Source organism: Dipteris shenzhenensis, chromosome 32 (assembly GCF_047967505.1).
Source record: "Dipteris shenzhenensis isolate YYH24624 ecotype China chromosome 32, Dip_SZ_1.0, whole genome shotgun sequence".
Lineage (NCBI taxonomy): Eukaryota > Viridiplantae > Streptophyta > Polypodiopsida > Gleicheniales > Dipteridaceae > Dipteris > Dipteris shenzhenensis.
The window spans coordinates 41,773,258-41,787,968 of NC_141627.1; the positions used below are offsets into that span (position 1 = coordinate 41,773,258).

A 14,711-nucleotide genomic window follows, 5' to 3' on the forward strand; every position below is an offset into this window, starting at 1 on the left:
TTCCTTTGGGAATGGAAAAGAAGGTGGTGTGCACAAGGGTGAAGTTGAGTGAAAGCGTGCCAAGTGATAAGGTAAAGTGAAATGTGTACCTTCCTTCTCTATATCAAGCTCTCCTTATGTAGTGACGTGCTACCTTAAAAGTCGGTGCAATAGAAGATGCAGTAGCAAGGGGCAGCACAGTGCTCAAAGCTGTTGACTATGGTATACTACATGGGCATGTGAAAGTCAAGGCGGAAGGTTATCTAAGCCTTCACACAACGTACTACCAGTGACTATTAATGCAAGTCTATTAGAAGCATGGCGGTGCATATCTATGCTACGATGGTGGAGGGCATTTACATAGTGGTAGCGCGGGCATGACAGATTGTAATGCTAAGTGACTATTAACACAAGTAGAGGCTACACCAAGAACACCTACACGTGGAGGCTACACTGAACTTTGTGCTAAAATACAAGCCTTATCAGATGGCTTATAACTGTTAGTTAGCTTCCTTCTACCATCGAGCCATGAGAGCTATGCACAGGGTACAGTGGCTGGCCATTAATGGCATGTGCGACAGGTAGCGCTGGGCATAAGATCTATAGGGATTACTATGAATACGACTACACGGTCCAACACAGGTGGCATGAGAAACTGGACTCCTTGGTCTGTGGTCCCTAGGGTCCTATGGCCTCGAGACATGGGAGGGACATTAAGGAAGGTTATAGGGACCTTAGACCTTGCGTATATTAGGCAACACGGGTGGAATGAGAATGTGAACTCCTTGGTCCGTGGTCCCTAGGGTCATATGGCCTCGAGACATGGGAGGGACATTAAGGAAGGTTATAGGGACCTTAGACCTTGCGTATATTAGGCCATTCGTCCAATTTATCTAGGCATGACCTATTGCTTATACCTTGGGACTTAGATACCTCTTTCCAGACCATGGGATTTTTGGGACATTTGTCCATTTTGGCCTTTATAGACCCCTTTATGCCTTAAGTGCCTTATCATAGCTTTTTGTTAAATTTTTTTCCTTATTTAAAATTAATTATTTTTTCATTGGGTTGTAGGCAAAATAGAAGATCCTTTAGAATTTTAGAATTTCTATGATAAAAGGCATTTTCCAAGTGTAAAGGAATTTTTTTCATAAAAAAAATATATGCCTATATCTTTCTAATGGCATTAACTTCTTTCATGGCTACATCCTTATAAAAGGATAATTAATCTTATGCTTATGTGGGGATATGGTTTGTGTATGAGGATTGAAATTTTTTTTCTTAATCCTTTTATGTTCTTTGGTCTTATCTTGTACTTTATATTTTGTACATTGATAACAATCCAGTAATGCTATGACACCTGTCTTCCCTTCTGGTTTAAGCTATCCTAACTTAATCTTGTTGGATGGTGGCAGGTATCAGCGTTGCTGGTTGAAGTATTAGTACAAAGATTCTATCATGGAAATTTTTTTAATAATCCTAGAAATATTCTCTTTTTAGGATTCAACTATATTTTTGTCTATAGTAATACCTTCTTCATATATCATTTGATGTAGAAATGTTCATATATTCTTGGACCTTCTTGAGGGGTTCTAATCTAAATCTTAAACACATACACAAATATTGACATCATGGTTTGGTCACCTTGATTCCTTGAATATATGACTAACAATACATCTTATGGTTATTCTTCAGATGGCCCTACAGTGGCATGCTGATCTGGTGGACATAGGATATTCCGACAATCTACCGATTCCTAGTCCAGTGGTACTAGCTACTCTGGCCCTCATAACAAGGAGACAAAAAAAGATAATTGGGCATGACATGGTGGTCAAGGAAGTAGCTAATAACACATTGTTACATATCCTTGGCATTGAAGAATAGTCTTCGGTCCTCGATACAAGCTGAAAGAGTACAACATAAGCCTATGCCCTACTTTCTGAAATGGAAACTATGATAGATGAAATCTTTTCCAACAATGATGTCAATATGCATCATCATGAAGAAATGTTGCTTGGAATTCAAAAGGCCCTATCTTCTACCGTTATACCTGATGTCACCACTGAACTTCCTTGGTTCAAAAAAACTACTCTTTCTTCATCTGAGTAGGAGAAGTTGGATACTTTGTCCAACTTATGTTGAGATATCAAGCTCCACTCGTGATATGCTAGGGTGACCGTTGTGCATTTATGTCATCGACTTGTTAGCTGCAAATGCAGTTGGTACACCACCCATGAATAATAGCTGGATGACAGCTATCTTTATGTATGTACTCTAGTTAGTGGCTCAGTTAGTATGCCACCTAGTTTACTGAGTTTGGTTTGAGACCCACATATAGGGTTCACCTATTCCTTTTGTACTTAGAAAGAGTTCTTTTCGCTTTCACAACTAAGAAGAGGAAAACTATTTTCAGCCTCCACCTTTGTGTGTATTCCCCCATTGTGTATGTGAGAAAGCTGCAAGTGAGACTCCTTACTTCTCTCCCACTCTCTTCGCATGGTATCAGAACTTGGTTCGTGGTAAGGAGCTCAAGAAAGCAAACTAAGTTCACGGTGTTTTGGTAAGAGGATCATTGTTGCTTTCCTTTTTCGAGTTTGGGAGCAAATCTCTATAGATAGCACAGTCGGAAAGTGCAAGAGTGCACTGTCTCAAATTGGGACACCCTTTGCGATGTGGCGAGAGGGTAGTATATGTTGCGAGTTAGGGCAAAGCCCTAGGTGACATTATTTTTTTGGATTAGAGGCCATTTTGGGGCCTGTTTTGGTGGTGAAAGTTTTTCGCAGGAACTCAGAATAGTGCCTTATTTTTTACTATATGACCACTGTTCCGCAGGTCGGTGAAAAGTTGCCATAAGAATTGCATCATATGTATGTGCGTAGAGATTTTGGGAGTGACAGAATCATTCTTATTGCCTGTTGATGCAAAATCATCACTAGGAAGTAACTGTGTGGTTAAATACCACTTTCGTCAGTTTTGCAGATTTGCCCTTGTGAGGCAGAAGTTGTGTTTATATTTTTACAGTGTTCTGTAATGGCGTATGATGCTCTTTCACAGATAGTCACTGAAAAACTTGACAAGAATAACTTCCAAGCACGGAAGTTTAGAATGACGAATTTCCTTAAGGGAAAAGGCTATTGGGAGTTCATTACTGGTGCTGAACAAGAACCAGTTATTCCTAATGTTCCCAATCAACAGAATTTCTAGGCATTTAAAGGTTGGCATGAGGGAGCCAGAAAAGTTATGTACTGGCTGTCTATCAGTATTTTAGATTCTATGATTGTGCATATTCAGGATGCAAGCATGCCGAAGGAGGCATGGGATACTTTGACAAAAATGTATAGCACAAATACGCAAGCCAGGAAAATGCAGCTCAAGCAAGAGTTGCATAATGTGCAGAGAGAAAATATGAGCATCAATGACTACCACATGAAGGTGAAGAAGATTGCAGATGCACTTACTTCTATTGGGTCACCGGTGGAAGATGATGATTTAGTTTCTGTGACCTTGAATGGTTTAGGAAAGGATTATGCACAATTCCGTACATCCATTGCTGTCCATGAGAATTTTTGTGATTTTGAGGAGTTGATTGCTCTTCTAATTTCTGAAGAGCAGAGAAATGGTGGTGCATCTTCTTCAAGAGGAACTTCAAAAGAAACTGTCTTCTACTCAAATGCTGGAAGAGGTAGAGGCAGAGAAAATAATACAACGTCTATGCTCAACAGATAATAGGATCTCATATGCAAGAGAGAAAAATAGATAGTATGGAGAATCAAAATTTTGATTACTGTAAAACTGATACAATAGATGGTGCTACCTCCCAGCCGTGTGCTCCTGTGTGAGAAGCTTCGATGGTGCTCTAGAAACAGTAGAGGACGGAGGCTGGATGCTAAGGAATCAGGGTTACTGTAGCCAGTGATGATAATGGGCTTCACAGGCTTGCTCTTATATAGCCACCAGTTGTAGTCGGTTAGACTCAATTGGGAGACCGACCCAGTCTGCCCAAACTGATCGACTGGGGGTCGGTCTCGAAAAAGGCCACTGACCACACGATAGAACCGTGGCAGAAAATAAAGCAACTAACCTACGGTCTCCGTTCGGCCCAGAGCCATCGGGGATCATTTGGGGCTCCAAACGGGCCCCACAACCCGAAAGTGGACTGCCTCGAAAAATGCTCCGTCTACCCTCAGTGTGGTCAGTCATGGGATGCCTTCTCGCACTTGCATGTAGCCTAGTTGACAGTGTGCCAACTCCATCCAGCCATCAGGCCACACATGGCCCCCATCTGGTGTCCAAACCAGGACCTACCGGATAACCGAGCTACTCAAATGCCTTCTCCTCATATGGAGGGCTTACAAGTAGAGTTAGTTGGTTCCCGCGTAGTTATACGAGAGTGGAGCATTGATATCTAACACTCCCCCTCAATGTCCACCTGTAAGTGAGCTTACTTTTTCGGCCCAATGCCAAGTCGATGAAGATACCTCTTTAGCAAGTCTCTTCCAAGAGCCTTCGTGAAGATGTCCGCAGCATTCTCTGTAGTCAGACAGTACACCAAGTCGACCTCTCCATTCACGATGAGCTCGTGTACAAAGTGATATTGAATCTCAATGTGTTTTATGCGAGTGTGGAACACAGGGTTCTTTGCAATCGCCATGCAACTCCGATTGTTACATGGTAACTGCGTAGGTTTGTTCTGCACTGCACCCATGTCCCCTAAAATCCTCCTCCATCACACTGCCTCACAAGAAGCAAAACATGCTGATTTGTACTTAGCCTCGGTAGAAGAAAGAGCAACTATAGGTTGCTTGTTGCTGACCCATGGCACAGCTCCAGATCCAAGTGAGAAACAGTAACATGTCACTGATCTCCTACTGTCCATGTGTCCTGCCCAATCCGAGTCACAAATCCGGTCAAGATGTGGCCCTTGGTATAGGTGATGCCATAATCAAGTGTGCCTTTGATGTATTTCAGCACCCGCATCCTTGCCCTCCCATGGTTCTCCCGGGGCTTATTGAAAAACCTGCTTAGTACACCAGTCGCAAAGCTAATGTCCGACCTCGTGTTGCACAAGTAAATCAAACTGCCCACGAGCCTTCTGTACTTCCCTTCGTCCACCAGTGGTGATGAATCCTCATTTGAGAGCTTCACGTTAACCTCCATAGGGGTGCCAACTTTCTTGCACTCAGCCATGCCAAATGCTTCAGTATCTCTGCAGCATACTTCAGCTATGAGATGAAGATCTGTTTTTGCTCTTGCCAGACTTCAATCCCCAAACAGAAATGCATCAGTCCGAGGTTTGTCATTTCAAACTCTCTTCCTAGCAAATGCTTTGTCTGCGAGATCTTCTCTTCATGGTTTCCTGTTATGACAAGGTCATCCACATAAAGGACCACGATCATACACCTGCCTCCTCTGAAGATATATAAATATGCATCAGATGGGCTCCTCCTGAACCCGTTTTGCAGAAAGTAGGCATCAATCCGCTGGTACCATGCTCGTGGGGCCTGTTTCAGCCCGTAAAGTGCCTTCTTTAGTTTACAGACTTTACCTTTTGAACCGGGGATCACAAAACCTGGTGGTTGTTCCACGTATACCTTCTCCTTGAGATCTCCATTCAGAAAGTCAGATTTTACATCCATTTGAAACATGGGCCAACTTCCCTGGGCTACTAAAGCCAAAACACTGCGAATTGTGGTTAGTCGAGCTGTGGGAGAAAAAGTATCCTGATAATTAAAACCATGTACCTGTGCGAATCCTTTTGCCACGAACCGAGCCTTGTACTTATCCAACGTGCCGTCAGACTTGTGCTTCGTCTTGTATACCCACTTGGTGCCGATTACCTTGCATTTTGGTGGTTGTTCCATAAGGTTCCAAGTGTTGTTCTTCATTATGGAGCCATACTTTGAGTGCATAGCCTCCATCCACCCATCATCACCCTGTGCCTCTTCAAGACACTTGGGTTCTTCAACATGGATCACCTCTATCATCAAAGCGTAGTTGACCAAGTATTCCTGCGCCCTTCTTTACGTAATCCTCTAATCTCTTGGACCGGCGGTGTTCGGATGGTTCCACCTCAATGGCTGGAGGTTCTCGGCCGTCTAAAAGCTGCGTTACCCACTTCGAGAATGGCTGTTGCTGTTGTGATTCTGCAGGCTCTTCTTCATCTTCTTTATCTTGAATCCTCCCAAGCACTGTTGGGGGAGTTCGGTCTGCTGTGGTGGTTGTACTGGATGGATATCCTAGTCCTGGTTGTATGGAAAGGAAGCATCCTCCTCCAATTGATGCGGCTATTCTGAGAAGATCACATCGCGACTTAGTATTACCTTTCTCGTTCGTGAGTTGAGTCTCTAGATTCTGAATCCGCGTCTGATTCGTGATCTCATACTGATTTTTCAAGACTGTCCATGCCTCTTCGCTGTGGTGACATGTTGAATTAATGCCATGATAGAGTCACTTACACTGCAGATAATAGAACACAGCGCATCTATATTTCTTCTTGTCCACGCGAGAATCTCATCTGCAGTTGGTACTATCTATTGTGCTGCATTGGTTGGATTCGGTCTTGGAACCGGCTTTAGATCCACCCCAGTAGCAGTATCCCAAAGCTCGTATGCTCTTAGGATGGTCTTCATCTTGAACTTCCAGAGTAGATAGTTAGTGCCGTCCAACTTTCCGCTTTCACCGAACAGTGGGATTTGCAGTCTTGCGGACTGGGCCATGTCTCACAATCTGCTCGCAAACAGAAACACACTACCAAATCTTCTTGCTAGAGCTTAAGCTATGATACCATGTAAGAAAACAATACAACGTCTGTGCTCAACAGATAACAGGATCTCATATGCAAGAGAGAAAAACACATAGCATAGAGAATAAAAAATTTGATTACTGTAAAACTGATACAATAGATGGCGCTGCCTCCCAGCTGTGTGCTCCTGTGTGAGAAGCTTCGATGGCGATCTAGAAACAGTAGAGGACGGAGACTGGATGCTAAGGAATGAGAGTTGCTATAGCCAGTGCTGATAATGGGCTTCACAGGCTTGCTCTTATATAGCCTCACCAGTCGTAGTCGGTTAGACTCAATTGGAAGACCGACCCAGTCCACCCAAACCGACCGACTGGGGGTCGGCGAAATAGGCCACCGACCACGACAGAATCGTGGCACAAAATAGACAACTAACCTATGATCTCCGTTCGGCCCAGAGCCATCAAGGATCATTTGGGTCTCCAAATGGCGGGCCCCGCAACCCGAGAGTGGGCTGTCCCAAAAAATGCTCCGTCTACCCTCAGTGCGGTCAGTCATGGGATGCCTTCCTTCACTTGCATGTAGCCTAGTTGACAGTGTGCCAACTCCGTCCAGCCATCAGGCCACACATGGCCCCTATTTAGTGTCCAAACCAGGACATACCGAATAACCGGGCTACTCAAATGCCTTCTCCTCATATGGGGGGCTTACAAGTAGAGTTAGCTGGTTCCCGCGTAGTTACATGAGAGTGAAGCATTGATATCTAACACCCCCCCTCAATGTCCATCCGCAAGTGAACTTACTTTTCCGGCCCAATGCCAAGTTGATGAAGATGCCTCTCCAGCAAGTCTTTTCCAAGAGCCTTCGTGAAGATGTCCACAGCATTCTCTGTAGTCGGACAGTATACCAAGTCGACCTCTCCATCCATGATGAGCTCGGGTATAAAGTGATATTGAATCTCAATGTGTTTTGTGCGAGCGTGGAACACAAGGTGCTTTGCAATCGCCATGCAACTCTGATTGTCACATGATAACTGCTGCATAGGCTTGTTCTGCACTGCACCCATGTCCCTTAAAATCCTTCTCAACCACACTGCCTCACAAGAAGCAAAACATGCCGATTTGTACTCAGCCTCGATAGAAGAAAGAGCAACTGTAGGTTGCTTATTGCTGCTGTCCACGTCTCCTGCCCAATTCGAGTCACAGAATACGATCAAGATCCTTCTCAACCACACTGCCTCACAAGAGGCAAAACATGCCGATTTATACTCAGTCTCGATAGAAGAAAGAGCAACTGTAGGTTGCTTATTGCTGCTGTCCGCGTCTCCCGCCCAATTCGAGTCACAGAATCCGATCAAGATGTTGCCCTTGGTATAGGTGATGTCATAATCAAGTGTGCCTTTGATGTATTTCAGCACCCGTATCCCTGCCCTCCAATGGTTCTCCCAGGGCTCATTGAAAAACCTGCTTAGTACACCAGCCGCAAAGCTGATGTCCGACCTCGTGTTGCACAAGTAAATCAAACTGCCCACAAGCCTTCTATACTTCACTTCGTCCACCAGTTGTGATGAATCATCATTTGAAAGCTTCACGTCAACCTCCATAGGGGTGCCAACTTTCTTACACTCAGACATGCCAAATGCCTTCAGTATCTCTCCAACATACTTCAGCTGTGAGATGAAGATTTGTTTTAGCTTTTGCCAAACTTCAATCCCCAAACAGAAATGCATCAGTCCGAGGTTTGTCATTTCAAACTCTCTTCCTAGCAAATGCTTTGTCTACGAGATTTTCTCTTCATGGTTTTCTGTTATGACAAGGTCGTCCACATAAAGGACCACGATCATACACTTGCCTCCTTCTCTGAAGATATACAAATTTGCATCAAATGGGCTCCTCCTAAACCCGTTTTGCAGAAAGTAGGCATCAATCCACTGGTACCACGCTCGTGGGACCTGTTTCAGCCCGTAAAGTGCCTTCTTTAGTTTACAGACTTTACCTTCTGAACCGAGGATCACAAAATCTGATGGTTGTTCCATGTATACCTCCTCCTTGAGATCTCTATTCAAAAAGGCATATTTTACATCCATCGAAAACACAAGCCAACTTCCTTGGACTGCTGAAGCCAAAACATTGTGAATTGTGGTTAGTCGAGCTGTGGGAGCAAAAGTATCTTGATAATCAAAACCATGTACTTGTGCAAATCCTTTTGCCATGAGCCGAGTCTTGTACTTATCCAACGTGCCGTCGAACTTGTACTTCGTCTTATACACCCACTTGGTGTCGATTACCTTGCATTTTGGTGGTCGATTTACAAGGTTTCAAGTGTTGTTCTTCATTATGGAGCCATACTCCGACTGCATAGCCTCCATCCACCCATCATCACCCTGTGCCTCTTCAAGACACTTGGGTTCTTTAGCACGGATCACCTCTGTCATTAAAGCGTAGTTGACCAAGTGTTCCTGCGCCCTTCTTTGCTCCTCTAATCTCTTAGACCGGCGATGTTCGGATGATTTCTCCTCAATGGCTGGAGGTTCTCGGCTGTCTAAAAGCTGCTTTACCCACTTCGAGAATGGCCGTTGCCGTTGTGGTTCTGCAGACTCTTCTTCATCTTCTTTATCTTGAATCCTCCCAAGCACCGTTGGGGGAGTTCGGTCTGCTGTTGGTGGTTGTACTGGATGGATATCCTGGTCCTGGTTGTCTGGGAAGGGGAAGCATCCTCCTTCAATTGATGCGGTTGTTCTGAGAAGACCACATCGCGACTTAGTATTACCTTCTTGGTAACAAAATTATAGATGGTAACCCTTCCCCTCTTCACTGTAGCCCAAGAAAATACACTTCCGACTCTTCGATTTCCATTTGGTCTTGTTAGCATCAGGGACATGCACAAAACGATCACATCCAAAAACTCTGAAATGTGCAGCTGAAAGTTTCTTATCAGAAAAGGCCTGCAGTGGAGTCATTCCGTTCACAGCCTTCGTGTAGCTACGATTCATAATGTAAACTGCCGTGTTACATGCTTCAACCTAGAAAGTCTTTGGCAAATGTGGTGTATGTGACAGGAGTTTGTACCTCTTGATCCCGTGACTTTTGCAGTAACTCTTGAATTCACTTGATGTGAACTCACCACCTCTGTCTAATCTCAACTTCTTCATCTTCCTCCCCGTTTCTTTCTCGATCATTACATACCATTCTTTGAACTTACTAAAAGCCTCATCTTTAGTCTTCGGGAAGTATATCCATATCCTTCTATTGTAGTCATAGATCAGCGTCATGAAGTAGTAGGAACCACTCAAAGCTTCCGTCTTCATCTTTCCGCAGAGGTCCGTGTGAACAAGCTCTAGAGGATCCTTTGCCCTGCTGACCTCTTTAGGAAAGGGCTGCCGATGCTGCTTGTCCATCATGCAAGCTTCACATACATCGGACATATCTGTAATTTCTGATAAGTTTGCAATCATTTCACTTGATCCGTGATTGCAGAAATGGACAACAAGTTCCTCTTGATATCTGGCACATAAAGAACATCGGACAACTGTTTTACAACTCCATCAGACTAGGATCCGTATGCACCTTCGTGCTAGATTATCACTGGTGATGGTGATGCCAATCGCAGTCATCTGATCGCGCAGATTCTTCACCTTGGTGATGAACTTCTCTGCCACTTCAGACTCAGACAATTTCTCGTTTGCGAGTTGAGTCTTCAGATTCTGAATCCGCGTCTGATTCGTGATCTCGTGCTAATTTTTCAAGACCGTCCATGCCTCCTCCGCTGTGGTGACATGTTGAATTAATGCCATGACAGAGTCACTTACACTGCAGATAATAGAACACAGCACATCTGCATTTTTTCTTGTCCACGCAAGAATCTCATCCGCAGTTGGTACTATCTGTTGTGCTGTTGTATTGACCGGATTCGGTCTCAGAACAGGCTTCAGGTCCATCCCAGTAGTAGTATCCCAAAGCTCGTATGTGCTTGGGATGATCTTCATCTTGAACTTCCAAAGTGGATAGTTAGTGCCGTTCAACTTTTCGCTTTCGTCGAACGGTGGGATTCGCAGTCTTGCGGACTGGGACATCTCTCACAATCTGCTCACAAACAGAAACACGCTACCAAATCTTCTTGCTAGAGCCCAAGCTCTGATACCATGTAAGAAAACAATACAACGTCTGTGCTCAACAGATACCTCATATGCAAGAGAGAAAAACAAATAGTATGGAGAATAAAAATTTTATTACTGTAAAACTGATACAATAGATGACGCTTCCTCCCAGCTGTGTGCTCCTGTGTGAGAAGCTTCTATGGCGATCTAGAAACAGTAGAGGACGGAGGTTGGATGCTAAGGAATCAAGGTTATTGTAGCCAGTGATGATAATGGGCTTCACAGGCTTGCTCTTATATAGCCACCACTCGTAGTCGGTTAGACTCAATTGGAAGACCGACCCAGTCCGCCCAAATCAATCGATTGGGGGTCGGTCCCGAAATAGGCCATCGACCACACGATAGAACCGTGGCGCAAAATAGAGCAACTAACCTACGGTCTCTGTTCGGCCCAGAGCCATCGGGGATCATTTGGGGCTCCAAATGGGCCCCACAACCCGAGAGTGGGCTGTCCCGAGAAATGCTCCGTCTATCCTCAGTGCGGTTAGTCATGGGATGCCTTCCCGCACTTGCATGTAGCCTAGTTGGCAGTGTGTTCATGACATAGTTACATTGTGGCACCCATTGCATATCCTCCTATACTTAGTATGTTTGTCCATGAGCCCTGTTGGAAGTCCAAAGCTATGTGAAATTTTCCGCATGCCCACTTTTTCTTAGAAAAACCAAGTCGCCAAACCAAATCTAAATATGGCATAGGCTCTCCATTTGCGGACTCAAGACTTTTGGCATAGCTGAAATTCCTTAAATGGGCTGTTACCCACAAGGTGCACCTTAGGCACTTGGAAGTCCTTTACTTTGCCCCTGCATGTTTCCTCAGCATCTCCATTGTATATACATCACCCCACTGGCCAGCTCTTCCATAGATGTTTTTCATGAGCATATATGATGTGGCAGATCCTGGACTCATTTGGATAAGCTGCCCAAAGCAGTTCAATCCCAGTTCTGCTTCCCCATATGTTTTACAGGCACTTAGCACTGCTGTCCATGTTTCTTCAGATGGTGGGATCCACATAGTTTCAAGAAATTCTTCTGCCTCATCCAAATGTCCTGAGCGTGCAAGAAGATCAGCCATACAAGTGTAGTGCTCTGGTGCAATGAGATTTTTTTCGGCCATCACTTCAAAATATTCCTGGCCCTTGAACACCAGGTTTGTTTGGCTGCATGCAGTAAGAAGAGATGTGCACAAAATAGAATCGGGTTTCACACCGTCCTCTTGCATATCCTCAAAACATTGCACAAACATGTCACCCTCATGATTCATGCCATATCCTTTTATTATTGTAGTCCAGGACACAACATTTCGAGCTGGCAGCTGGTCCAAGACTTTGTGTGCCTCTGAAATTGAGCCACACTGAACATACATGTCCACCAAAGTGCTGCCAACAGAAAGATCTTTTTCGAATCCCTGGTGTGAGATCACAGCATGTATCTCTCTTCCCTTGCCTATGGCTCCCATGCTGCCACAAGCTTTCAAGACACAAGAAAATGTTATGGCATCTGAAGAGACACCATCCAATTGCATCTTTTCAAAACAATTCAGTGCTTCACGACCGGGTCCATGTTCAGCATATCCTGCAATTAGTATGTTCCATGACACCACATCCCGTACAGGCAATTTGTCAAAGACTTTCCGTGCCTCAGAAAGTGAGCCACATTTCGCATACATGTCAATCAAAGTATTGCTGACAAAAAGCTCTTTTTCCAAAATCTTTTTTGGGATCTCCATGTGTATTTCTCGGCCCTTGCCTATGGCTCCTAAGCTGCCACAAGCTTTCAAGATCGAAGAAAATGTGATAGCATCTGGACAAATGCTATCCCGTTGCATCTGTTGAAAGCATTCCAGCATTTCCTCATCAGGCCCATGTTCAGCATATCCTGCAATCAGTGCATTCCAAGACACAATACTTCGAGCTGGCAGCTTGTCAAACACTTCTCGTGCCTCGGAAAGTGAGGCACATTTGGCATACATGTCCACCAAAGTATTGCCAACAGAAAAATCCTCCTCATATCCCTTTTGTATGATCTCAGCATGTATTTCCCGGCCCTTGTTTATGGATCCCATACTGCCACAGGCTTTCAAGACAAAAGCAAACGTAACAGCATCTGGAGGGACTTCCTTCAGTTGCATCCGTTTAAAGGAGTTCAGTACTTCATAATAAGGCCCATGTTCAGTGTATCCTGCAATCAATGCATTCCAGCACACAACATCTTGAACTGGCAGCTTGTCAAAAACTTCCCTTGCCTCCAAAATTGAGCCACATTTGGCATACATGTCCACCAAAGTGCTGCTGACGTGAAGATCTCTTTCAAATCCCTTTTGTGCAATCAGAGCATGCAGTTCTCGGCCCTTTCCAATGGCTCCCATACTGCCACAAGCTTTCAAGACATAAATTAACGTAATACCATTCGGAGAGATGCACTCCACTTGCATCTGTTCAAAACATTTTAGCGCTTCGTGATGAGGTCCATGTTCAGCATATCCTGCAATTAGTGCAGTCCATGACACTACATCTCGAATTGGTAGCGTGTCCAAGATAGCCCTTGACTCTAAAAGAGAGCCACATTTGGCATACATGTCAACCAAAGTGCTGCTGACAAAAAGATCTTTTTCAAATCCCTTTTGTGCAATCTCAGCATGTACTCCTCGGCCTCTTTCCGCGTCCTTTAGCCTAGCACAAGCTTTCAGTAGAGTAATAAGCGTCAAGCTGCTGGGATGGACACTATCCTCTTGCATTTTCTGGTACAAGGTTAGAGCATGCTGCACTTGGCCACATTGGATATACCCTAACATGAGAGAAGTCCATGAATACACATTCCGATGAGTCAGCTTGTCAAAAACCTTCTGCGCATCAGACAGACTTCCACATTCCACAAACATTGGAACAATGTAATTTCCAATAGCCCTATGAGCTTCCAACCCACTATTGTGAATGTGAGCGTACACAAGCTTAGCATCAGCAATAACTCTTTTTTTCCTACATTTCTGCAAGACGTAAATAGTGTCCTCAACCGAAGGCAGTTCAGCCATCCCTTCTACGGTCTCCTCTGCGCTAAGCATCTCCCAAGCCCTGCCCTCTCGCGTACGTTGTACATCCACCTGTTTTCCAGACCAAGAACTCGCTTTGCACATGTTGTCGGAACTTGCTAGCACATCTGCCAAGCCAGTTTCTCCAAAGTTTGAGCACGGATGTTCTTGTTTTGTACGCCTATCAGATGCTTTGGTCCCAGTGACATCCTGACTTGCCCCCTTATAAGCCGCCTTTTTAGGCTTGTCAGACTCGTCAGACAAGCTAGTTTGAGACCAAAATACGGACTGAGTGCTGCAAAACATTTTGTCCAGTTCCATGGGGCACATACTTCATTTTTTATGTTGTCCCAACACAGAGACGGATCCATGAAACAGTCCCTCCATAAACGCTCAGCACGTAAAATGTCACCCGTATCTGCCAACAGCAACACAACGAAAACCTGCTCGAAACTAAAATTCGATAAGGAGGGAAGCAAGGAGGTCTATTTTTCCGTAGAAAATTAGCACACCTGATTGTGCAATCAATATCGTACTAGTTCTAAATATCATCAACCTTATTCTTCTTAACAACGAGAGAGAGAGAAAGAGAGAGAGAGAGAACAGTACTGTATTATGTGCCACAATACTCACAACTGCTAAGAATACAAAGAAAATCTCCAAATTAACAAAAAGGTGAATGAAAACTCTAGGGACACGAGGCTATGCACTAATATTTAATACAACTCAATGGCTGCCTACTTCCAAATCTCTTCATTCAACACCTACAACTGCTTGTGAACTCTAAACGATTTCATTTAAGTCTCCCAAACG

The 14,711-nt window shown here is 44.3% G+C and overlaps 1 protein-coding gene across 1 annotated transcript; it reads right to left on the bottom strand.

The window, feature by feature from the left end:
* Positions 1 to 11,079: 11,079 nt before the first annotated feature.
* Positions 11,080 to 14,445, bottom strand: LOC147880772 (pentatricopeptide repeat-containing protein At5g27110-like). Its single transcript, XM_087370426.1, has one exon. The coding sequence runs from the start codon at positions 14,226 to 14,228 to the stop codon at positions 11,664 to 11,666; it is 2,565 nt and encodes an 854-aa protein (XP_087226552.1). The 5' UTR covers positions 14,229 to 14,445; the 3' UTR covers positions 11,080 to 11,663.
* Between the last annotated feature and the right edge of the window lie 266 nt (positions 14,446 to 14,711).

Excerpts from the sequence above, each read along its gene's own strand:
- LOC147880772 (XM_087370426.1), bottom strand. The coding sequence starts at position 14,228 with ATGTGCCCCATGGAACTGGACAAAATGTTTTGCAGCACTCAGTCCGTA.